We start from the raw sequence: 24948 nt of genomic DNA on the forward strand, positions 1-24948 counted from the left end.
ACTTCATCTGTTGTGATATTGAATATGTTGTGTATTGTATTTCCTTGAATTTTCCCTTAAACTTTGTATACCTTTTATAAACTATTATCACTTTGAGTAGCTCCTAAATGTTATATTAAAGCCAGAATTATTGTTAGTTAGGTACATAAGACATTCACTAATTTTATGACTTATTATTTTTGGCATTTATATAGTGTCAACTTATTCCGCAATGCTTTGCAATAATATCAACCGAGCTTACAGTATAGAGGAGGTGGGTTATCAAAACACAATAGGATGGTCATCGAGGCGGGTAGCAACCAAATGACAAGGTGGTAATGTATCAGAACTGGAAGTGAGAGTGGAGTGTGACTCTATAGGAGAGAGCAAGAGACAAGTTTGTGAGACAGATGTTACTCTGGGAGGCCTTAAGCTTTCCTGAAGAGATGGGTTTTGAGAGACTTCTTAAATGAGACTGTTCTAAAGGAAAGCAGCCACCTACGAGAAGTCATGAAAGTAGGAGTTAATAGTGAGGGTGCGAGTAGCGGTCAGGAGAAGTCAGCGGCAAGGCTGACAGACTGAGAAGGGACATACCTGCAAATTAGTGAAGAAATGTAATAAGAGCTGGTGTTGTTTAGAGCTTTATAAGTAAGGGTTAGTATTTTGAATTGGCTGCTATAGGGTACAGGGTTGAAAGATGACACCAAGGACTGGCTGATGCGGGTACCATCAACTTACAGGGAGAGGGAAAGAGGAGGATCAGTATTATGCAGAGGAAAAACAAGAAGCTCTGTTTTGGAGAGATTGAGTTTCAAAAAGTGGGAGTACATCCTATCAGAGATGGAAGAAAGGCAAGAGGTGACATTTTTTGTTAAATCGTTTTTTTGTTGAAGTCCACATAATAAACAGTTTTCCCACGCAGGGGATGCAGCGCAAACAATGCGCACAGTATGGAAAAACACATGTTGTTTGGTATCGATTCTACCCCTTTTCTTTTACTTTCCTTTTCCCTCTCTTTTTTTTTATTTTTATTTTACCCTTCCCCTTCTCTTTCCCTTTTCAATATGAACAATGTTCCCACGCAGGGGATGAAATGCACACATTATATACAATATGGGAGACTTGAAAAACATAATCCTAGCATTGCATAGTTATATTGGGCACCTACGGCCTATGTGGCAATGTGTGCAGACTGTGCTGGTCAGCTCGTGAAATCTTAGCCGGTTGCGGCATAGCAGCGCTCAATTAGGCCTGAGCAGGCAGATCAGCTGCAATCCTGCAAATTTTGGAAAAGGCAGTACATCTTATGGAAATTATGCCTACCTGGGCCGGAGGAAAAAATTGTATTTGTGTCTGGAGTGGGGCATATGGTAAGGTGGCCTGTGGTTGGTGTCACCAACTTAAAACTTGTTAACTGAAGGTGCAGGCATCCTTAGGCACATGGTGGAGTACATAAAACAGTATTGCATTAAAGCACTTTTCTCGGTAGCATTGTCGCCTAACTGGGCTTACACAAGTAGACTAGTCACATGTCTTATGATCTAGGTGTCTAGAACGCAGCCTATCAAATGATCACTGTATGAAAGAACGGCATATGGCTGCCAACTAACCGAATTCCTACCGTTAGTAAATGGCAATATGGCACAATATGTGGTGAGGCAGATCTGCGTGTAAGATAATTAGGCAAGTATAATTAGTTATAAATCATAGGTTATTGCCACCTGGAATATATCGTATCAAACCGATATAATAAAAAGAACAAGAAAAAAAATGAACAAAAAAGGTATACACACAATATGCATTATCTTATCAAAATTATGCCTATCTTGGTTTAAGAGAAGATGTGCATTTGTGTCTGTAGCAGGTCTTACAACGACACCCCTTGATATTGTTAACACTAACATAAACTGGTAAAATAAATGAACCGGTTACATCGAGCTCAAGTCTGCTTAGAAAAAGGCCTTGCAGTAGAGCGCCTCACATGGTGGCGTTGCCGCTACGTTATGAAAGGGCAGCGTTTAGAAGCTAATTAATTGGGGTTCTATTGTTAATTACTAAATGGTAATGTGGCATAACACGTAAATAGGTAAGCAAACTGAGAAAATGCACTGGTCAGGTGAGTTATGTTAAAGCTGTGCAGCTTGACAGGCTGTATGGGAGCAGTGCCGAGTTAGGTCGCAACAAATTAATTAGTGACAGGTAGGGAGTCGTAGATTTAAGACTAATGTGCTCATTGAGCTCGAATGGAAAATATAAACCTGTGGAACATCTGTGTTGCACACATAGATTGCGGGCAGATGGCGTCTTAAAGTCTCCCTGGGTGCCAGACCCCAGATCGTTCCCCCGGATCCGCTCAGGCCGCCCCCCGCAAGCATCGCGGTAGAGTGCAGTGGACACTCTGGGAGAACATGTGTTCCTGCGCCTCCCCCCTCAAGAGTCCGCGGACCCAGTGTCTCCTGCACCTCCCCTGGACCTCCGGTGCTCCGGTAAGTTCATTGGGTGCTCTGAATGTCTCTCCCAGCACCGGCCACATTTTCAGGAAAGAGGACGCCTTGCCACACAGCCAACGGCCTGATGGAGGCAGGTAACGTCCGATCCCACCGGGCTCGCAGCAGTGGGGACAATTCTCTCCAGGCGCCCTCCACACCCAGAGGTCAAGCAGCCATGAGGTTGGCCTGTGGACAGTCTGGCCCAGGTCCTCCAGAGTTTAAATATATGGGCTGGGATGCCCCTCTGTGTACAACTTAGTGTTCCTTTGTTCCAGTTGTCTGGTGGGCCTCATCTTGGCAACTCTTACCAGTTCAGGAGATCAGCATGGTTCAATGCGGAGGCTTCCGCCTTGGTGTGTCCCCATGAGGCCGGGATTACCCCCACCGGCCAGGGGGGAGGTAGGGGAGGGGGAGCGGGGTGCATCCCGAACCAGGGCCCTCCACGGAAGTTGGTGTCTCCTGTGTGTGTTACCATCTGGGCAGACTACCGGCCGCCGGATCTTACTCAAGTGCCGCCTATGTCCAGGCTTGTGATGGCAAGTAGACCGGGTTTGTCAGCGTCAGTGCTCCCGGTATGTATTTGGCCTCTATCTGGTATCAAATTGGAGCTGGGGTGATTCTCCATTTCGGTATGTCGAAAGATCCGACTTTGGAGCTGTATGTGTTTAATGCCATAGGTTTAATGCAATTTTTTGGAACTCAGGCCCAGAGCCATGATGATCTGCTTCCAGTCGGCTCAGCGGCCCAGCCCCACCCCCCCCACCCCCGCAGGAGGTGACATTTTGTAGGACAGCCGGGGAGATTTATCTGGATGTCATCCGTGTACAGGTGGCAAGAGAGGCAGTGTAAAGAGAAAACAAAAGGGGACCAAGAATGGAGCCTTGCGGGACTCCAACCGAGGCAGGGCGAGGGCAAGAGGAATCATTAGAAAAGGAGACAGTGAATGAACATTGGGAGAGATAGGAGAATCACGAGAAGACAGTATCACAGAGACCGAGGGATTGAAGATCAACATTCTTGATCAATAGTGTCAAAGGCGCCTTTGGATTTAACCGTGATTAGATTATTTGTAACTTCAAATTCAAATACACTCAAACCATATCACTCACAACACTTACAGAAGCTGAAATATCACCCGTTTTTTTGTTTTTGTTTTTTTAAGTATTATAATGTAGCAATAAACAATGGTGCTCTATAATAAGAAACAGTTTATCTAAAATAAAAATACTAACAGTCCATGGAATCCCAAGTTTAAAGTTCCTAGAAGAGTGACTTAAAAGTCCATATAGTAATAGTCTGAGGTCTCTGTTTGAAGTTATTTCTCCAGATTTTCTCAATTTGAGCCAGATGTATGTAGAATAAATAAAAAGGAAAATAAGAATTAAAAAAGGCACAAGATAAGTGTACAAAAAAAACACCAATTTATTTAGTTAAAAAAAAAATCCAATATAAAGTGATTAAAATGCCCAGTACACAAGTGGGTAAAAATATAGCTACCCACAAAAAAAAAATAGAAAAATGCTAATTAAATGCAGACATTGCACATTTCTTTGGTGCAAGGTCTGCATTAGTTTTGCATTTTTTTATTTTTCAATATAATTTGGAAATCTTAATTAAAGAATAAAATTGAGGCCAAAATGTTTTATGCTATAATTTTCTTTATTTTTCCTTAAAGTGTATTCTATATTTTCTGATTATAGAGGTGTACCCAATCACCATTTTATCGTGTATTCATAATTGCATTACACCAAAGGGCCTATATATTTTTAGTATTGGTGAGGCTTTCTCTGTTAAACTAGGGGGTTGAATGTACAAAACGAAAAGAAAGCAGATCGTAGTGTAATGTACGTAATTAATCTCATTTGACAATTGTGTTGCTTAATGGGAACATATTCACTCCTGGAACAGTGAAAAGAATCTGTGGCTGCTCAGTACTTGTTGATGATTTTTTTTTTTTTTTTTTTAATGAAGGTGGGGGGATGAGGATGTAGGGAACCAAGGGAGACTAAAACAGCACAGGCTGTATTTAAAAAAATAAATAAAATAAAAAAAAAAGTGTGTGTGTGTATGTATGTATGTATATATATATATATATATATATATTTTTTTTTAACGCATGCATTTATTGTTGAAATGCATAATTTAAATGTTGCAGTTTAAACAATTGCCATTTGAATCCACAATCCTTATTGAGACTCAGACAAGCCTAGATATACACCTCAAGTGGTGCTGGAAGATGTCCAGATAGTATACTTAAATGCAAAGTAATATTTGTCAGTAAGAGGAATTAATAAGTGGCTCTGTCGGTTTATAGCAATATGCCTGGGGGTAAAGAATATCTTATGAACTTTGTTTGTGTCACAATAGTTTGTACCTTAGGTCATGTTTATTATCAGAGTTGGCTGATTTGTTTTCTCTATTTATTTATTTATTTTAAGTCTAAGGAGAGAATACAAAAAGGATAATTACATTGAAAATCCTCAGGCAACCCTTAAAGAATTTCCAATGAATCTGTAAATCTCCATAACATTTAGAAAGTGACCGTAAATCCTCTGCTAATCTGTGTTCTCATTTTCACTTAAATGGGAAAGGCACAGTTTACTCCTGTTAAATCCTAATATTTGTATACTTTGGTGCATGCGGTATTACTGCCCGTGCTTCCCATGACTTCAGTGACAGTGATGAACGTGTGATTATTGTAGCATTCTTCCTGCCTTCAACAATGCAGATGCATTGTGAAGCCCTAAATAATGGAGGTTTTACCTGAAGCATTGTTTTATTTTTCCAGCACCTGGGCAGTAGTCAACATGCATATTAAACCAGGAGTTAAGTTAACTTTTCTTCCTATTTAATATGCATTAATAGTATTCCTATTGAAGTCAGAAAACTGTTCTCCTTTGGGAAAAAAAAATATATTGTAGCATGTTCAAGGTGACTTTGTGAGCTTCTAATGGAAAAGGGAAGTGAGTTCCACAGGAACGATGCAGCCCTCGAGAAGCCTTGAAGGCGAGCATCAGGATTGATGTACGAACAGAGGATAGAGGTAGGTCTTTGGCAGAGCGCAGGGGCCTAGACGGGACATATCGTGTATTAGGGAGGATAGATAGGTGGGAGCAGCATTGTGTAGAGTTTTGCAAGCAAAACACAAAGAATTTTAAATTGAACCTTATATCTTACTTGAAGCCAATGCAGGGACTGACACAGGGGTGAGGCGTGGGTGGTGCGGGAGGACAGGAAGATGAGCCTCACACTTCATTATAGACTGTAATGGGGCAATTTGGAGCACGTAAGACCACTGATAAGCGGATTACAGTAGTCAAGGCAAGAGAGGACAGTGGCATGGACTAGCACCGTAGCCACATCTGCCGTTAAGTAGGGACATATGCGCGCAATGTTTTTGAAATGTAAGTGGCAGGATTTGGTGATCGATTGGAGATAAGGGGCGAAGGAGAGGTCGGAGTCTAAGAGAACACCTAGGCAGCGAGCTGTAGTGGTTATGATGCTTGCAGTATTCATTTTATGTGTGCTGGCACAAAACATGTTAAGTGAGTTGTGGATTTTCCATGTTGTGGCACTCTTTATTAATAAAGTTGTTGGAGGTGATCCCTCCTGTTTTGCTGTTGTGCTCTGCCAATTGCTTACTTTTCCTGGAATTGAGATTGGAATATTTTCAGACTGTGAGCACCAGCATGGAAAGGTGGGGAAATTTGCCTTCAAGCTTCTGATTGCTGGTTCTGGTCCCTTAATACCTAGGATGCCTATGATTTATAGAAAAGCGGCTATCTTGGGCAACAAGATTGTGTTTTGTTTCTGTATAAGATAGGTTTGCCTCGGAGGCCCAGAATGTAACTGTTGAACCTGTAGCTTCCCAGATAGTTCTTACATATGTTTGCTAGGGTATGGACTGGGTAACTGTTTATTCTGTGTTTGATTATGTTAATTTTGCAATTTATTAGGTTACTCTTGTGGAGAGGTAACATTTTACAGAATATGTTCCTTAGCTGCCAGATACATCTGATGACTCATAGATAAAGTTCAACAGCCTGCACCATATTAATGCTTTGTATTAAAATCCTCACAAGATTTGTTTTTATTACTCCGATAAGATTTTTGGCTGTAGGACATTGGGCAAAATATCTGTTGTCAAAATAAAATTATGCTGGTAAAAAAAAATATCTGGAGCAAGATTACAAAATTGCCATTGCACATTTTGTAATTTAAAAAATAGCTTTGGAAAACACAAAGCCCTCTTTGCTGATTAATCAAACCAAGTTTTAAATGCTTAGAAAAGAGATGTATTAAATATTGTGATTTTTTTTTTCTTTTCTTTTTTTTTCTTTTGTGGAACATTTGAAATGACTTGGTACTCTATACTTATCACTTTATCAGGTGCCATGAGTGTAGAAAGTGGGCGATGGATCTCCCCGTCAATAGTTTTTTTTGGAAAAAAGAATAGACCAGGTTGTATTCAAGATGCTTAGGTCCTTTGAGTTAATTAAGCTGTACACTCTTGTTTCATTAATGATTTATTTCATTAATGATTTAATATTGAAGACCAACCAGTGAATGGTAATGAAATTATTTTTTTCATTCAATTAACATTTGTTGCACTGTGAAACTTTTATGCTTGAGTATGTCTATGCTGCTACAAATCCTGGTATATAAGCAAAACTAGAAACAAAATGTATTCTAGGAAATAAAAACCTGTGTACATTATTTTGTAATGCATTTGGGTATGTAAAAACATCTCGATTTAGTACAGTGAGGTAGTGCACGTGTACAAATCCCCCTCAGAATTTCTGTTGGGGGGTGGAGGTTTGTATTCCAAAGAAAAATGCTATTTAGAGTAAAGTAGAATATTTATCTTTTATGTTTTAATTTTCCTGTTTTTGGATTAAAATAGTGTAACCCAGGAGTGCTTTTCTTGTCTACAGGTTCAGTGGCACTGCAGGGCACGGATGGTAGCTGGTGCTAACTTCTACATTGTGGGTCGAGATCCCGCAGGGATGCCACATCCAGAAAGTGGAAAGGATCTGTATGAACCTACACATGGCGCCAAAGTCCTCACCATGGCTCCCGGTCTTATTTCTCTTGAAATTGTACCTTTCCGCGTGGCTGCTTATAACAAGAAGAAAAAATGCATGGATTATTTTGACTCTGCACAGTAAGTTCAATGTATCTGTAAAACTTTGCTTCATTGGTTGATAAGTGTATATGCACATTCTTGTAGGCCTCTTGACCAGCAATTATTTTTTAGGTTTAGCGCACTTCTCTTACCAAGTGTGAGCACATTCTAAATATAAAGGTTTTTTATTTTGCTATTGAAATACTGTCCCTGGAGCCCAGTATTAAAGAAACACTAAACTATAAATTTATTTAGATTCAGCGGCCTTTCTAAATTAAGTTTAAAAAAAAAAAAAAAAAAAAGGATAAGCTTTTAACTTATGTTTTGTTTTCAAATGCCACGACATCTTGGGTTCAGCAACACACACTTCTCCCCCACCCCTGCGACATCATCTGGTAGGCATTGCTTTTTCCCATACAATCCAATAGAGGAGCACTGGGGGCAAGAAGCACACCTGTGTCTAGTGCCATGTCCGTTATGTATTCTGGTTTTGTGCTGCCCTAGGCCCCCCCCTTCCAAATTTATCTTCCTGACAGACATATGCCCTCACTGATGCATGCACTGATATACACTCACTTACAGATACAGTCTTGTCACACACATTGTTTAACCAACACCTTAACTGAAACATACACCTTAACTGAAACATACACCTTAACTGAAACATACACTCATTCACAGTTACACACACTCATTCACAGTTACACACACTCATTCACAGTTACACACACTCATTCACAGTTACACACACTCATTCACAGTTACACTGTCAGGGTACCTGTGGTCTCTACCTCCGAAAGAGGTAGAGACTTAGCTGTTCCTCCATCCAGACGGCCTGATGGCTCCCTTCCCCACGGTCTATCCGGTCATGCAAGGCTGGCCGCGAGGGAGTGACTGCCTTTTACAGCATCTAGGCAGGAAGTTGTCATCAGGACACTCCTCCGGAACGACCTGTCACTCAATTGCTGCAGGACCAATCAGGAAGCCTCGGAGGCGTGGTTACTGCTCTGAACAGGGTATTTAACAGAGCTTCTTTCATTAGCTCATTGCCCTGTCGTGGTTCTAGCTTGTTCTAGTCACTCAGTGCTTGTGTATTCTATTATCCCTTTTGGTTTTGACCCGGCTTGTTTACCTTACTCTGCTTATCTCTGTTACCCTTGATTCGGCTTGTCTCTCGCTTACCTGTCTTCTGTTACCCTCGACCTCGGCTTGTCTTTGACCATTCTATACTGTACTACTTACGTTAGTCCGGCCATTCTAAGGTCCGGTATACGTATCTGGCTACTGTTTGTACTCTGCGTGTTGGATCCCTGTCCCGATCCTGACATACACACACTCATCCACAGTTACACACACTCATCCACAGTTACACACACTCATCCACAGTTACACACACTCATCCACAGTTACACACACTCATCCACAGTTACACACACTCATTCTCAGTTACACACACTCATTCTCAGTTACACACACTCATTCTCAGTTACACACACTCATTCTCAGTTACACACACTCATTCACAGTTACACACACTCATCCACAGTTACACACACTCATCCACAGTTACACACACTCATTCACAGTTACACACACTCATTCACAGTTACACACACTCATTCACAGTTACACACACTCATTCACAGTTACACACACTCATTCACAGTTACACACACTCATTCACAGTTACACACACTCATTCACAGTTACACACACTCATTCACAGTTACACACACTCATTCACAGTTACACACACTCATTCACAGTTACACACATACACTAACTGACAGACATGCATTCACCGACACATGCACACTCACTGACAGAAATGCATATACACTCACTGACAGACGCACACTCACTCCGTGTCATAGAGACACACACACACTCACTCACTAACAGACACACACTAACACACTCACTAACATACACACACTAACACTCACAATAAAAAAAAAAAAAAAAAATTTAAAGTTCAATCCACTCTTACCTTTGGGAGTGCTGGAGTGGATTTTTCCCTGTGGTCCAGTGGGGCTGGCTGCAGCTCGACGGGCAGGCAGGCTGGAAGTCAGGCAGACAGGTGAACGGTGGAGGCAGGTGGCGAGGAATCCCTGATCCTCCTGCTTAGCTCTCTTGCGTGCCTCTTAGTGATGCTGGAACCGGAGAGATGTCATATTCCGGCTCCATTATTACTGAGGGGCGCGCGAGGGAGTGGAGCAGGAAGAGCTCCGGGGAGATTGCTCCCTCGCTGCCCGCCTCCTACATCAGCGCATGCCAGCCTCTGTGTTGGGAGAGGGGGAGGCTAAGGTGGCCAGTTCCAGGGAAACCCAGGACAAGATGCTGGCAAGGCATTTGGCAGGGCGCTTGGGGCGGCTTTTTGTGCCGCCCATGGCATATGCCTTGTCAGTCTCAAGGTAGATACAGTGCTGTGCCACGTTCCTCCAATCAAATGCTTTCTATGAGTACATTTGAGAGAAGGTGATGTGTGAGACTCAATCACAGTCAATCAAGTATCCCAGATCAGTCTGGACAGTTTCAATTTGGGACTGCTGTCTTAATTGGACCTTCTGTAAATTTGCATATTCTACATTGAGCATGCCTAGCGATTTGTGAGAGAGTTGATTCATTTATATTTTTTTATTGAATTGCAGAATACGCTGAGATTACAAAGGCAGCTTTGTTGTATTGGGTCAGTGTGAAAGAAAGGTGTTTGTGAGGGTGATTTCTTTTTTCTTCGTGTGTGTGTGTGTTTTTACCCTTGGGAGGTTTTAAATCTATCCCACACATTTTCACATAGTCCTGTGTTATTTTGTCTTGAATGCATTGTTGTGGCATTGCCAGATTTCCATTCAACAAAAACACATATCATACTGTGAAATTAAAGTCTATGTTCTAGAACAAATGTTATTCTTTATAGATGCGTATCTTTACAAAACATAATACACATCAAATGATTTTACATGATTTGAGCAGACCAAGTTTGTATGTAACTTCAAAGCATTGCATGCTTTGTAAGAAACTTGTACTGGAGAGTTCTTATGTGTTAATTCAAAGTAAATGCAACCATTTTATAAATCTGCTTGTAAAAAAAAATGCCATGATAGTTTTGTTTTTTTTTTGAAGAAAATAGATTAGAGGAAAATAGCACTGCAACTACAGCTCCAGCTTCCAGCATGCTCAGCCAGACTGAATATTGGATTAGATTGTTATATTAGTAATTGCACTTCTCCAAAAGCAAGATTTCTTGATGTTATATTTTCCTGATCAAAACCTTATTGGCAATGATCAGCATTAGAACATATCACCGTTTACTTATATTCCTGATTCTTTTTTTGTCTAATATACTTAAATATTTTCTTCTTGCATAAAAGCAGAGTTAGACCAATGAAGTCACACGTGTTGTTGCACTTGTTGGTGAATTATGCAGTCATAGAAGTGTTTAAATGAACACTATAGGGTCAGGAACACAAACCATGTATTCCTGACCCTATAGTTTTAAGCCCACCATTTAGGTAACTTGCCTTCCCTAAGCCCCCTTAAAAGGAATTAAAACTCACCTTATTCCCAGTGCCGCGTGTGTCCACTGTCCCTGGCCCTGTCCCCTTGGTGACATCAGAATTGCTGATTCTGGCAAGGGGGTGGGGCCAAACGCTGTTTTGGCCTATCAGCACCTCCTCATAGAGATGCATTGAATTAATGCATCTCTATAAGGAAAATACAGCGTCCCCATGCAGAGCGTGGAGACGCTGAACGGCAGTGCTGCCTACTGTGCAGCACTGAGCCAGGAAGCTCCTCCAGTGGCCATCTAAGGAGTGGCCACTTGGAGGTAACCCTAGGGGCAATGTAAACACTGCCTTTTCTCTGAAAAAGCAGTGTTTGCATAAAAATACCTAAAGGCATTGATTATACTCACATGTATAACTACATTAAGCTGTAGTTGTTCTGGTAAATATATAGTGTCCCTTTATTAATTGTAATATTGTCATATAGCTGTGACATGTTGCCACTTGACACAGAATAACTTTTATTTTTGTGAGAACCAAATTAAAACTTAATGATGCTTGCAGTGTACTTTTACACACTGGAGCTTATGGTTGTGGTAATATTGTGTGAAAGTATTTTCTGTTTTCTTTAATTTTTGTAAAAATATCTGGTGCTGAGACTTTACACGCTACCGTGGCATCATTTGTAGAAGTAGTCACAATAGTACTTGTACAGTATGAGCAAGCTCTGCCTTTGCACCTATGTAAGTCATAGTTTGGACTTGCACACACTGTGCTGTGAGTGTAGCATTGCTCCTGCAGGTTCAGGAGGCTGACGTGCACTCACGAACAGCCCGTGCACTCTCACACTTTATATATATCCATATGGCTGGCTGAATAGGGGAGCTGTATTTAATTATTCCTTGCCTAGCATAGATTTCCATTACTTATACCATTCATTCTGGAAAAAGTAATTGTTTATCCTTATTATCATACACCGTGCATGATTTATTATTCTTAATAGGATCAAGAACACATTAATGGAGGACGGTATTGTCCTTCCTGTCACCCATTAAAAGAACAAGCCACGCAGCGTACCATAGTCACTGTTTTTAGAATGGTGTGACTTCTTACGTGTGGGGTCTGCTGGGTGCCCCTCCCCACCTCATTGAGCTAGGCTCTTCTGCGCAGGACTGTCTCATCTCATTGTCTGCAGTGGAGGTAAAGTCCATAATTAATCTGTCCTTTTTATTCATTAAAATATGGATGAACTTCCTAATTAAATGTGGTATTCACATTGAATTAGGATTTTTATCATTCAGGCAAAATGTGATAGTGTTGTTTTTTAAATTTTAGATTTTTTTATTTTTTTTTAATTATTATTAAATACTTCCCTCAACGAATATAAACGTCTTTATCATATCCAAATAGAAAACTGTATTTGTCTTTTATCATGGGCCTGGAAGATAAAACATTTTTCTCCACATGGTCATAAAGTCATTTGAAATATTCAAAATTCATAAACTGCTTGGATTTTTATAAACATGCCTTCGACCTATTGCCCTACTGTTCGCTGCATTTGAAGTTGGTGAAGACATTTCAGTAACGCAGTGTGGTGACAGACATACTATAGAGAGGAATGAAGAACATACTTGATCTAGCTCTTTTCTTTACTTAAAAAGCCTTTGCAGAATCATCCAGCCAGGCAGCCTTTCATGTGGTACCGTGCATTTCTAGTTCATGTGGTCAGAGCACCATTATTACTAAGGTTTACATCAGAATCTCATTGTTATTTCAATTCTAGAGCGGTCTCGTTTAGGAATTTCCATCACCCATGTGAAACAGGTGTCATTGTTTCTGTTGTCGCTAGTAAGACACTCGGGTCCATTACTGATTAGCTAATATTTCTTTTTTACAGTTTCTTTATTTAGTCTCTTAGGACATAAATACTGATTTTTAAAAAAAAAAAAAATATTTTCAGTGTTTTATACATAATGATTGTACTATCTCTTTGTAATCATTTTTTTCTAAAAAAATAAATAAATAAAATAAAATAAAAAAATACACGTAGAATATGCTATCAGCCAATCTTTATCACCTCATTCATTTTTATGGTAGAACTTTTTCCCCATAAGCTCTTGGGAAGTGATTTGGCTTTCATCCACGGCACAACTGGGTGATTTGTTTTTTTTAGGTGAATAAGAAGCTACCATTATTTTGTGTTATTTGGTTAACCCTTATTGCACTTCTGATTCACTCTAAAACAGTTTTACACCTATTGGTTGGGCAGATTCTAGATATACATTTTTAGGTATAGTACAAGCTTTTCTTGGAATTGTGAGACAAGTGGTTGGAGCAAATGTGCAAGGGATTATTTTTCCCCAACACCCATACATCTGCTTTGCCAGATGCATTCTAACACATGAGCCGCCTGAATTATTAGAAACCACAACTGTTTAACATAGTGGAGGAGATTTAGCAATATTTCACACAATAATCGGCACCCTTCTTGGGAATCTTTTCCTCGTATGAATAGTCTTATTTAATCCATTTGTCTCTTTTCCATTATTTGTTTTCTTTTGAGTTACTCTTTGTGTACCGCATTCCGTTTGCTATAAAGTGTTCTCTTTTCTTGTATTCTCGTACAGCTTTTTTTTTTTTTTTTGTCAATCAAATTTTCTTGAAGGTTTTCTTTTTGTTATGTCAGCGTTTGGTTGGGTACAGAAATAAAGAGGGATAGGGTGCAAAATACGTTACATGAGACAACATATGTCCTGGGATGACAATCGGGTCATAAAAGTAACAAGTAACAACCACACATTGACATTGTGACATGAAGAAATAATACACAAGTAACAGAAAACAGTATAGATGTGGCGCTCAAGGGTCAAATAGGTGGATGGTGCAGCCAAAACCAAGTATATCACCACTATATATACTTAAAGAAACATGCACAAAAAAAGGAGGTAAAAGCGCACACACACACCAAACAGGAGTGATTACCTTAAATCGAACAGATAGGTATCTCCTCCTTTATATACAACAATAAGTTTCTCTATTGGAAAATCCCTATACAAAAAATATAAACACAGAGAAGAACATAGTGCAACCTGTATATTATATATAAAACAAAGGGAAATTCTGAGATGAAATCACTCACACTTTTTTGAGCCGTTTAGAAGTAGGCTCAGGACTTATGCAACTTTCATGTCACTTAAATGGGACATGTGCATTTCCTTGAATCCTCAGGCCAGTTCCCCTTAGGTCTCAATGATCATCTAGTTTGGAGTCAGGAGTCAGGAGCCAGGAACCAGGAGCCAGGAGTATCAGGATAAGTAGTTTTATTTTAACAAAATTGTTAAAAAGATAAATAATAAAAAGCAGTATTGCAACACAACGCGTTTCAACCAACTGTTTGTGGTCTTCCTCAGGTGCACCTGAGGAAGACCACAAACAGTTGGTTGAAACGCGTTGTGTTGCAATACTGCTTTTTATTATTTATCTTTTTAACAATTTTGTTAAAATAAAACTACTTATCCTGATACTCCTGGCTCCTGGTTCCTGGCTCCTGACTCCTGACTCCAAACTAGATGATCATTGAGACCTAAGGGGAACTGGCCTGAGGATTCAAGGAAATGCACATGTCCCATTTAAGTGACATGAAAGTTGCATAAGTCCTGAGCCTACTTCTAAACGGCTCAAAAAAGTGTGAGTGATTTCATCTCAGAATTTCCCTTTGTTTTATATATAATATACAGGTTGCACTATGTTCTTCTCTGTGTTTATATTTTTTGTATAGGGATTTTCCAATAGAGAAACTTATTGTTGTATATAAAGGAGGAGATACCTATCTGTTCGATTTAAGGTAATCACTCCTGTTTGGTGTGTGTGTGCGCTTTTACCTCCTTTTTTTGTGCATGAAGAAATAATAGCTGAGTGAGAACAGCGGCATAATCTGTGTCTACGGGTTCGTGATTAAAGATCCGGTGAGTGGTTCAGCTGTCTTCTAAATATACCCCTAACCTAGGGGGCAACGGGGGGAGGGAGCGGGGAAGTTGTTAGAATGGGAGTGCACTCCACTACATATGGGTGTGCACTCTAGCCTCTGAGAGCCGGAGTATCTCACTATGGGTGTTTAAGCTCCTTTGAACTATCTGGTCTGGGGTGGGCAAAGGGGCAGTATCAGGCCTAACTATAGTCCGGGTCATGGGTAATAAACTGGTTAGAAAAAACTGTGTGCGCTGTTACATTAATCACAAATAGTTCGAACTGCATCTTCGTGACTTGCAATGTCCTCTATGTTCAGGTCCCCGATGAGGGGGTCTGAGGCCTCCCTGAGGTGGAGGGGACGGTTCTCTGTGGGTCCCGTGTCTGCAGGTTTGATCGTTGTGCTGGGGTTGTCTTCGGGGCCAATAAGCCCAGTTTCCGTAGGAATTGTGGTGCTTCTGCAGGAGTAGATATTTTATGTATTGTCCCTTCGTGAGATACCACAAGGAACCTAGGTGATCTCCAGTGATATTCTATGCCCGCCGTTCGAAGCTGGCTGGTAACAGGATTCAGAGATCTTCTCCATTGCAGAGTTGACCTGGTAAGATCTTGATAGAAGGAGAATGTGGCGCCTTCAAATGTTAGCGGAGTCTTGCCCCGTAGTGCTGTCAGCAGGGTTTGTTTATCTTGCGCGGTAGAGCAGCGGACTATGACGTCTCTTGTCACTGACGCCCGGGCGTTGCCCGGTATCGGCAGGTGGTAGGTTCCGTCCAGGGAAAACTTCTTTGCCTGGCTTGGCGGGAGCACCGAGGCCACCAGCCTCCGCAGATAATGTGGGAGTTCGTCGGGAGTGATCGGGTCGGGTATGCCCCTTATTTTTAGGTGGTTGCATCGTGACCTGTCATCTAGGGCTGTGAAGTGGAGTGCCAGGGCTTGTTGAGTCGCGTGCATGGAGAAAATCGTGTCCGATAGGGTCGACAGATCCCTACGGAGGTCGGTGATGTCGCCCTCTGACACTGCCACCCTGTCTGTCACTGCTTGTAAGTCTGCTTTTATCCCTGCCACATCGGCCGCTAATAGGCCCTTTATTTCAGCGACCAGGTTGCGAAAGTCGCGTTGCGTGACCGCAGCTGATCCCTCCGTGTCACCCGCAGGGTGAAGTACCTGGACAGGGGCGGTGACAGGCTGTATTCCATCCGCGCCGGCCTCAGGCTCCGTTGTCGCCATTTTTGTTAGTGGCTGCCGCTGGAGCATGGTCCCAATGTCTCTGGACCCCGATGGTGTCTCTTGACTCTGCCTCTGCGTCAGGCGCCCCATAGTTGGTGTCTGGATAGGTGGCGGGGCGGGCAGGTAAGCCTCAGTGTCGGAGTCGTCCAGGGGCTCAAGGCCGTGGAGTATTGCTGACAGGTCTAGGCCTGTGTGAGGTCTGTAGGCTCCAGGTCTCCGCTTTTGGCGTTTTGCTTTGGCGGCGTGTAGGAATGGCATAGATTGCCTCTTGGTGGGCCCCTTAGGTTGAGCCGGTGTTTTTGGGCACGAAAATGGGGTGAGTCCCCCGAGAATCGGCAGTTTAATCAGTTTCGGGATCGGAGCGTTGCGAGATGGCGACCGCTACGGCTCGAGGTTAGGCTCCTCCCTCGTACAGCTTTTTTATTTAGAGATGGAGAGCTCGGCAAAGTAATCACAACATTTTTTTTTTTGCTTATGGTGCGTAGTCAGTGGTGCCAGAAACCATTGCCAGAATAGACCATAAAAAGGGGACTGTTTTAACATTTTTGTATGTTTAAAACACTTTAATTTTATTAGATTTTTAACTTCTCCAAAAGAAATCTCTGTAGATCTCTCCCCCTTCCCTAAATGCTCTGAAAGTTACCCAGTCCTCAACATGACTATTTATTCAATAGCAAATTTTTGAGTCGCAGCATTTTACTTCTATGCTAAAGAAAATCAGAAAAAGTTTGATTGTTTGTATGAGTATATAGAAAAACTCACTGGCGTTCAGCGTTGCAAATGGCCCTGGCCAGTTTTGTACCAGAGTTGTTAGTGAATCCACTCTAGAAAATGTACATGTTAGCAGTTTGTCTCAACTATGTTGTCAACTCAGCCCTTAGTGAGTAATATATTTAATTATTACTATTATTATTTTTTTTTTCCAATAATTAAGAAATCCTGTCCCTCATAGCCAGAAACATTCTAAAAACCATCAGGGGTAATGGTGATGTCACTGAGCAGTAAACTAAACCTGCTGAAAGATTTACAGTGCATCAATTACAGGATTCAGAATTGCAAGTTCTACGATACTAGACCGGCCAAAGATGTTCACCATGCCAGTCCTGGAGGGTCGGTCCATGGCCCATCTCTCTACTCGACAGGGCTGAAAGTATTACCACTCCATAGGTGCAGTAGAAATCCAGAAAATGTCCAGGGATCTAGCCGAAATGCTTTAAGTTCAAATGGAGGGATGACAAAGCACTTAACTGCCAAGGTTTTGGAGTGGTAATACTTTCAGCACACTGCTTATCTGCTACATATTCTGGAATCTGTTCGGATTCCTTGATGGAAAGTAGGATATAAACACCATCTTTTTTACTGTGTATGAGTTTTTTTAAAGGATTTGGAGTTTCATTTTTACATTATATTAATAAACTGTGTTGCACTTTCTTTGCTTGGTTTGTATCTTTGAAGATACGTTACTGTGATCACTGCTGTTGGATACAAAGTTTACACAGAATACTCCTAATTTCCTAAACCACCGCTGTGGAGGTGGAAATCAAAAATCATACACATTTATCTCAATACCCAGCTTTCCCACAAACACTTATTTGGGGCTGTTGCACAGCACTGACATTTATCTACTTTTGGATATTCTATATGATGATAGAAAAAACACATTGCCAAAATACAAAGGGTGAGATGATTAACTGAAATGTGCACTATGGTATACTATAGAAAAATGTATTAAATGTATTTTTAACATTGACTTCCTGGAGCTAACTCTGTTAGTCTACCCATATACAGTGAGACTAGGAGCAGACACGCTCCATTTATTATAGGACTGATTATGAAGGATAACTTTAGAGTCTTTTACAGTGGGCAGAAGACATGACACACAAAATATCATCATGACATGCTGGGGTATAAATCTCAGGAGGAGAATGGTCTGATCCAGATATTATGGAGGGGATGACGTTATTTTTATTATAATTGGTATTTTTATAGCGCCAGCAATTCACAATATTATAAAAGGTGGGAATAAGTTGATGACACTGCTCAAACACGCGTATAGTGTAGGCGTAGCACCGTATTATGGCCTAAAGTTAGCTGTGGATTTGACATCACTGGAAGAGGATTGAGTCATGAAATTTTCAACATTTTCCTACATACTTGCTCCCTCAATCAACAACCCATGCTTGCTGGTGGAGGGGGTGCCCTTACTGCCTCTACAAATGTCTTTAAACAACATTTTTCAAACTATTTTCTCGCAGGACTCACTTAAAGTGACACACCTTAGAACCATGACCACTACCGCAAGCTGTAGTAATTGTGGCTAAGAGACTATTATGAAGTCCTTCACAATATTGAAAAGTTACCTTTTGTCAAGCAATTTTGATTGAAAAATTTGTGATTGTTTACACTAAATGCTGCGTCTGTCTGATAGAGCTAATATTCTAACTATCCTCACATAATGAGAGGTGGTAGATCCGTTCTATGAGAATTCGGCTGAGCCGGATCACTGTTAACCCATTTGGCATGACCAAGTCTCCTTTAATACTTTCAGTGCTGCGGAATTGAGACATTAAGCCTTTAAACATTTGACTACAAAAATTGAGATTGTTTTTCTTCAACTATAACTATTCCTCGAATTCCAGCTTATGTGATCTATACATTGTTTGACATTTTCATGAGCCGTAGAAATGCTAATAATTTTAAAAGGGCCACTTGCACCTTCTGCACAGCATATGCTGTTATGACAGCACATGTTTTGGTAGAAGTTACAGATATATTTAACTAAGCCTGATATGAACTTAGCCAACCATAATGTTTAGCTGACAAGTTCTAAAAGAAAAAAATACAAAAAAAGATTTAGATAAATAATCCTTAACTCCCTAACTTCCTGTTGGCTATTAGATAAACTTCCCCACCAATTACATCAAGGGAAAGGCTGTATTGGAACATTCTGGCTTCCATTGCAAATTTTAAATGCCAAACAATTGTCTGTGCTTTGCCTTTAAAAACGTAGTCATGCACAGGAAATCAGAGGAAAATGCTTCCTGGTTCGGGGAATGCAGAAATGAAACATTACCTATGTTGCACACTTCAGTTGCATTTATAGGAATTAGGAAAAGATACACTGTCACTGACTCAAACATACACATATCTCTTTATAAACATTTGACGAAATCTCTGATTTCCGCAACCAATAGTTAACTAGCCAATCACCTAATTCTCCGGGCCTTGTGCTGCTATCAGAATCCAAGAAAATTCACTCCCTAACAGTGGAATTCAAAATTAATTTCAGAGTTTGGGCCAAAATAGCCGATTTACAAAAATTCTCCATGTCTGTGTGCAGTTTGGCTATTTTGGGCTTATATTTAAAATTTGCTCCGAATTTTCACGAATTCTCACTTTAGTAAATAATCATTTTAGTCTTTTTTTTTTTTTTTTTAATTATTATTTTAAAACAACCACACTTTATTTTAAAATATCAGAGTTGCTGAGTGGACTTTAACCCCTTCAGGACCAACAGCATATGGCTGTCATGTTAGCTAGGAATATGTTTAACCTTGATGTAAGGAAGTATGTCAGCAATTTGCTTTACATACCATGTCTGATAGGTGGCAGTAGGTCACTGCAAAACCTTGTTGCTGTCCCAGCATTTCAGATTTAGCTGGATGTATTATTGTATTCTAATCTAATCTTTTGAGCGTCACACAATACAAGAGTCCAACTTTTTTTTGTTTTATTTGCTACTGAGATAGTTATCTGTTGTCCCTTTGGGTATTTGTATTCAATAAGAGTTTATTGAAGACAGATTAAAGAGATAACAAAACTGAATACAGCTGTAAACATTCCCAACAAGTTCACTTAAGTATCGCATATACAGTTGCAAGAAAAAGTATGTGAACCATTTGGAATGATATGGATTTCTGCACAAATTGGTCATAAAATGTGATCTGATCATCATCTAAGTCACAACAATAGACAATCACAGTCTGCTTAAACTAATAACACACAAAGAATGAAATGTTGCCATGTTTTATTGAACACACCATGTAAACATTCACAGTGCAGGTGGAAAAAGTATGTGAACCCTTGGATTTAATAACTGGTTGAACCTCCTTTGGCAGCAATAACTTCAACCAAACGTTTCCTGTAGTTGCAGATCAGACATGCACAACGGTCTGGAGTAATTCTTGACCATTCCTCTTTACAGAACTGTTTCAGTTCAGCAATATTCTTGGGATGTCTGGTGTGAATTGCTTTCTTGAGGTCATGCCACAGCATCTCAATCGGGTTGAGGTCAGGACTCTGACTGGGCCACTTCAGAAGGCATATTTTCTTCTGTTTAAGCCATTCTGTTGTTGATTTACTTCTATGCTTTGGGTCATTGTCCTGTTGCAACACCCATCTTCTGTTGAGCTTCAGCTGGTAGACAGATGGCCTTAAGTTCTCCTGCAAAATGTCTTGATAAACTTGGGAATTAATTTTTCCTTTGATGATAGCAATGCGTCCAGGCCCTGAAGCAAAGCCCCAAACCATGATGCCCCCACCACCATACTTCACAGTTGGGATGAGGTTTTGATGTTGGTGTGCTGTGCCTCTTTTTCGCCACACATAGTGTTGTGTGTTTCTTTCAAACAAAGTTTTATCTGTCCACAGAATATTTTGCCAGTACTGCTGTGCAAACTGTAAACGTGCAGCAATGTTTTGTTTGGACAGTAGTGGCTTCCATTGTGGTATCCTCCCATGAAATCCATTCTTGTTTAGTGTTTTACGTATTGTAGATTCGCTAACAGGGATGTTGGCATTTGCCAGTGACTTTTGTAAGTCTTTAGCTGACACTAGGATTCTTCTTTACCTCATTGAGCAGTCTGCACTGTACTCTTGCAGTCATCTTTACAGGACGGCCACTCCTAGGGAGAGTAGCAGCAGTGCTGAACTTTCTCCATTTATAGACAATTTGTCTTACCGTGGACTGATGAACAGCAAGGCTTTTGGAGATACTTTTATAACCCTTTCCAGCTTTATGCAAGTCAACAATTCTTAATCGTAGGTCTTCTGAGAGCTCTTTTGCGCGAGGCATCATTCACATCAGGCAATGCTTCTTGTGAAAAGCAAACCCAGAACTGGTGTGTGTTTTTTATAGGGCAGGGCAGCTGTAACCAACACCTCCAATCTCATCTCATTGATTGGACTCCAGTTGGCTGACATCTCACTTCAATTAGCTCTTGGAGATGTCATTAGTCTAGGGGTTCACATACTTTTTCCACCTGCACTGTGAATGTTTACATGGTGTGTTCAATAAAAACCTGGCAACATTTCATTCTTTGTGTGTTATTAGTTTAAGTAGACTGTGATTGTCTATTGTTGTGACTTAGATGATGATCAGATCACATTTTATGACCAATTTTTGCAGAAATCCATATCATTCCAAAGGGTTCACATACTTTTTCTTGCAACTGTATGTGTACAGGAAGGCAGCTCAGTCAATAGTGACACAAAAACATATTATGTAGAGTGAAGGAATACATAATCAAGATACACTCTTTACATTAAGTAAAAGATTGTATAGCTTTGTTTTTCATCACCCAATCACCTAACCAAGGTTTAAGCAGAGGAACGTTCTAGTATAACTCGACCGATGCCGTCAAAAGAGAGAGAACGGGAAAAATGGAAAGAAGAGAGAAGAAGAGAAACCCTTTGGGGATTTACATGTCACCCATGTGAAAGTCAAAGTGAACACTTCAATGTGACTTACACACAAATCTCATAATGTGTAGATTGGAATGGCCTCTTTTGAATATTTAGTATTTACACTTTTCTTCATTTGAAAGTACGCAGTTAGATAAAGGACCTATCTTTATTAGCTATGTGTATTTACAGTGTTCTATTTTAAATTCTCTTGAGTCTTGAGTTGCACATAATTTATAAGGACATAATAATGTGTTTCCAAGGATAATACAAAACCATTCTTTCTCTGAAAAAAAATGCACTGGAGAGGATTAATTCTGGGAATTTTGAATTTGTTTTAACCTCTTTTTGTGTTATTTTGCAGTGCTGAAGATTATGAATTCATTTCAGGAACTCGAATGCGCAAACTAGCTCGAGAAGGGCAAAATCCACCAGATGGATTTATGGCTCCAACAGCTTGGACTGTGCTGAAGGAATACTACAAATCTTTGGAGAAGGCTTAAATATTTCCATTCACTTTTCTTTATCTTGACATCTAATAGGACCACAAGAATTAGTTATGCTCTTTTGGTGTTGGTGTCTACCAGGCTTTTTATTCTCTGCTTGCCTTTTATCTGAGCTTCTATGTCAGAATATTTCTCCATCCTGGTATTAAGTCTAGCTTTATCTCTCCTAATGCTAAATCTATGCGTTTTATATTCTAAGCTCTAACATAGTAATGGGTCGCTGGCGACTAGTGTGTTAGTCTGGTTGCTACATGCATTCAGCTTGAACTATCAATTGTAAAAAATGATTAATTCCAGAATATTTTTCTCCATTCTACCCAGATTTTGTTATCAACATTTTAAGACTTGCTCTGTCAGAATTTTAACAAGCTGCATTAAGTAGATTATATTTGTAGACTAAGGGCACATCTGTGTGATTATGCTCTGTGTATCGATAAAATATATACTGTAAATCTTGATAAATTCACACACCTACATTAGGCTATTAAAATACATATTTAGGCTATTGAAGTCTATTTTGACCCAAGAAAGCTAATAGACTAGTTTCTTTCTAAGACATGTACTCAAGACAACATAGTTAAAATGTTATTAATTCTCCCCTCCCCAACTATATCTCTGATCTTAATTTTTTTGTAAGTGAGTGTGTGATCGTATCTGCTATGTTTAAGAAAGCATCAACTTGAATGTGGACCAGTATAAAAGTTAATCGCCAGCAAATGTATAGATTAAAACCTATTTTAAACATATTTAAAACACTTACGTTTAGGTTGCTTCCGCTACCTCTGAGAAGGTGGCTCCCAAAAGGAATTGAAGACATTCTAAAAGACATATGTGGGACCTACAATGCCATCAATCTTTCCACATCTAAGGAATTAGGGATTCTGCTGCATCATTTAATGTAGGATAAGTGTAGCTTTTTCGGGACAGAACATGTTGGTCTCTAAGTAAAAAATTATATGGCATAATTAGTGGAAAACAAACATTTTCAATAAAATAAAATCAATGTGTTTTTTCCATATTCAGTTAGAATAGAATTCAGTCTGTACTATGTACTGTACCAATGCATTTTTAAGTTTGTTGGATTTATTTATTTTCTTTTTAATGTAATTTACATATAATTTTAAAGAAAGACTTCTCACATTCTGTACAGTATTGTTGTAACCGTTCGCAATTTCCAAATAACTTACTGTTTCAATGTTATTCACTAGCCTCTCTATTACCCAGATAGGCAAATCAAAACCATGCTATGGATAACGTCCACAGGAGAGCACAGATTTAATGATCTGTCGATGAAGAATAGACTGTTAAATTCAAACCTTATGATTAAAGGGACATGATATGTCAAATGGCTTATCGCCGATGCATGAATATTTCTAATTGATTACTAATATTAATGAAAACTTTCTTATGATATTTAACATTACACTCCTTTTTCATGTCTAATACAATACACCATTTTTAATAAATGATAAAGAAAACAGAACTATTTCCAATTCTTTTTTTTTTTTTTTAAATGTGCCTTTCCTAAGTGACTGTGAGCTTTCTATTGTTATTTTTTTATACACATCTGTGATACTTAGAAAATGTATGAAGTGCGAACTCATTATAGAGTTGTCTTAATCCCCTTAAGATATTGACGTGCGCAATAAGCAAACTTAAAATCTTGCAAAAAATGTAAATAAAAAAAATATATATATTTAAACAATAGTAATAAACTATATTTTGGGTTTGGTCCATTTCCCTGATCAAGCAATTGTATCAAAGTATTGTACAGTTATAGGTACACTACCTCCCCCCAAAAATTATCTTTTTAAAATATGTAATTTATTCATATAATTTTTCATATACATGGGGGGTGGGGGGACGACGACATCAAAACATGTCTTGACCCTTGTGTATTGCAGGTTACCTTTAACTGACTTTAAATTTCATCAATTTAAAGTAACAAGATATCTTTGTGCAATAACGTTTCTTGTGAATAGCTGTACAAACCAGAATTTAAGTGATTTCTGCACTCACCCAGTCCATAACCTATTTACAAGATTGTCTTGTACAGCAGTAACTTGACTGATTTAGAGCATTATTGGATTAAATTTCTGAAAGCCAAGGTGACAGGCACACAAACTGGTAAAAACCTCTTAATTGCAGATTTTATGAAGATTAGTAGTTTGCTGGTTCAAAAATATTACCAGTAAAACCACACTAGACATGCTTCCCGACCTGCGTGCAGTCATCACGGTGTCACTTGATTCACTGGGCGCATTTCCTTGTTGCTCATTTGGTGTTTTGCCAGTCCTGGATACAATTGTTACAATCTTTAATCACATCCCTTACTTACATTCCACAAGAAAAACTGGAGAGATCAAGACATCACTTTCTTTCTTCCATCATCTCTCCTGGTATATAATTGCCTGTAGAGGAGCTGAATTAATTGTGCCATCAAATAACAGGCGCTGCCCAGGAGTGTAACT

General features: G+C 39.7%; 1 protein-coding gene across 1 annotated transcript in view; it reads left to right on the top strand.

The window, feature by feature from the left end:
- The window catches only part of PAPSS1 (3'-phosphoadenosine 5'-phosphosulfate synthase 1), an 87731-nt gene extending 63552 nt beyond the window's left edge, over positions 1–24179 (top strand). Inside the window, exons 11-12 of the mRNA XM_063458371.1 lie at positions 7403–7632; positions 22336–24179. Coding sequence (XP_063314441.1) covers positions 7403–7632; positions 22336–22474 — 369 coding nt within the window. The 3' untranslated portion in view covers positions 22475–24179. The remainder of the gene's footprint in view (positions 1–7402; positions 7633–22335) is intronic.
- Positions 24180–24948: the final 769 nt, after the last annotated feature.

This window comes from Pelobates fuscus, chromosome 6 (genome assembly GCF_036172605.1).
Source record: "Pelobates fuscus isolate aPelFus1 chromosome 6, aPelFus1.pri, whole genome shotgun sequence".
Lineage (NCBI taxonomy): Eukaryota > Metazoa > Chordata > Amphibia > Anura > Pelobatidae > Pelobates > Pelobates fuscus.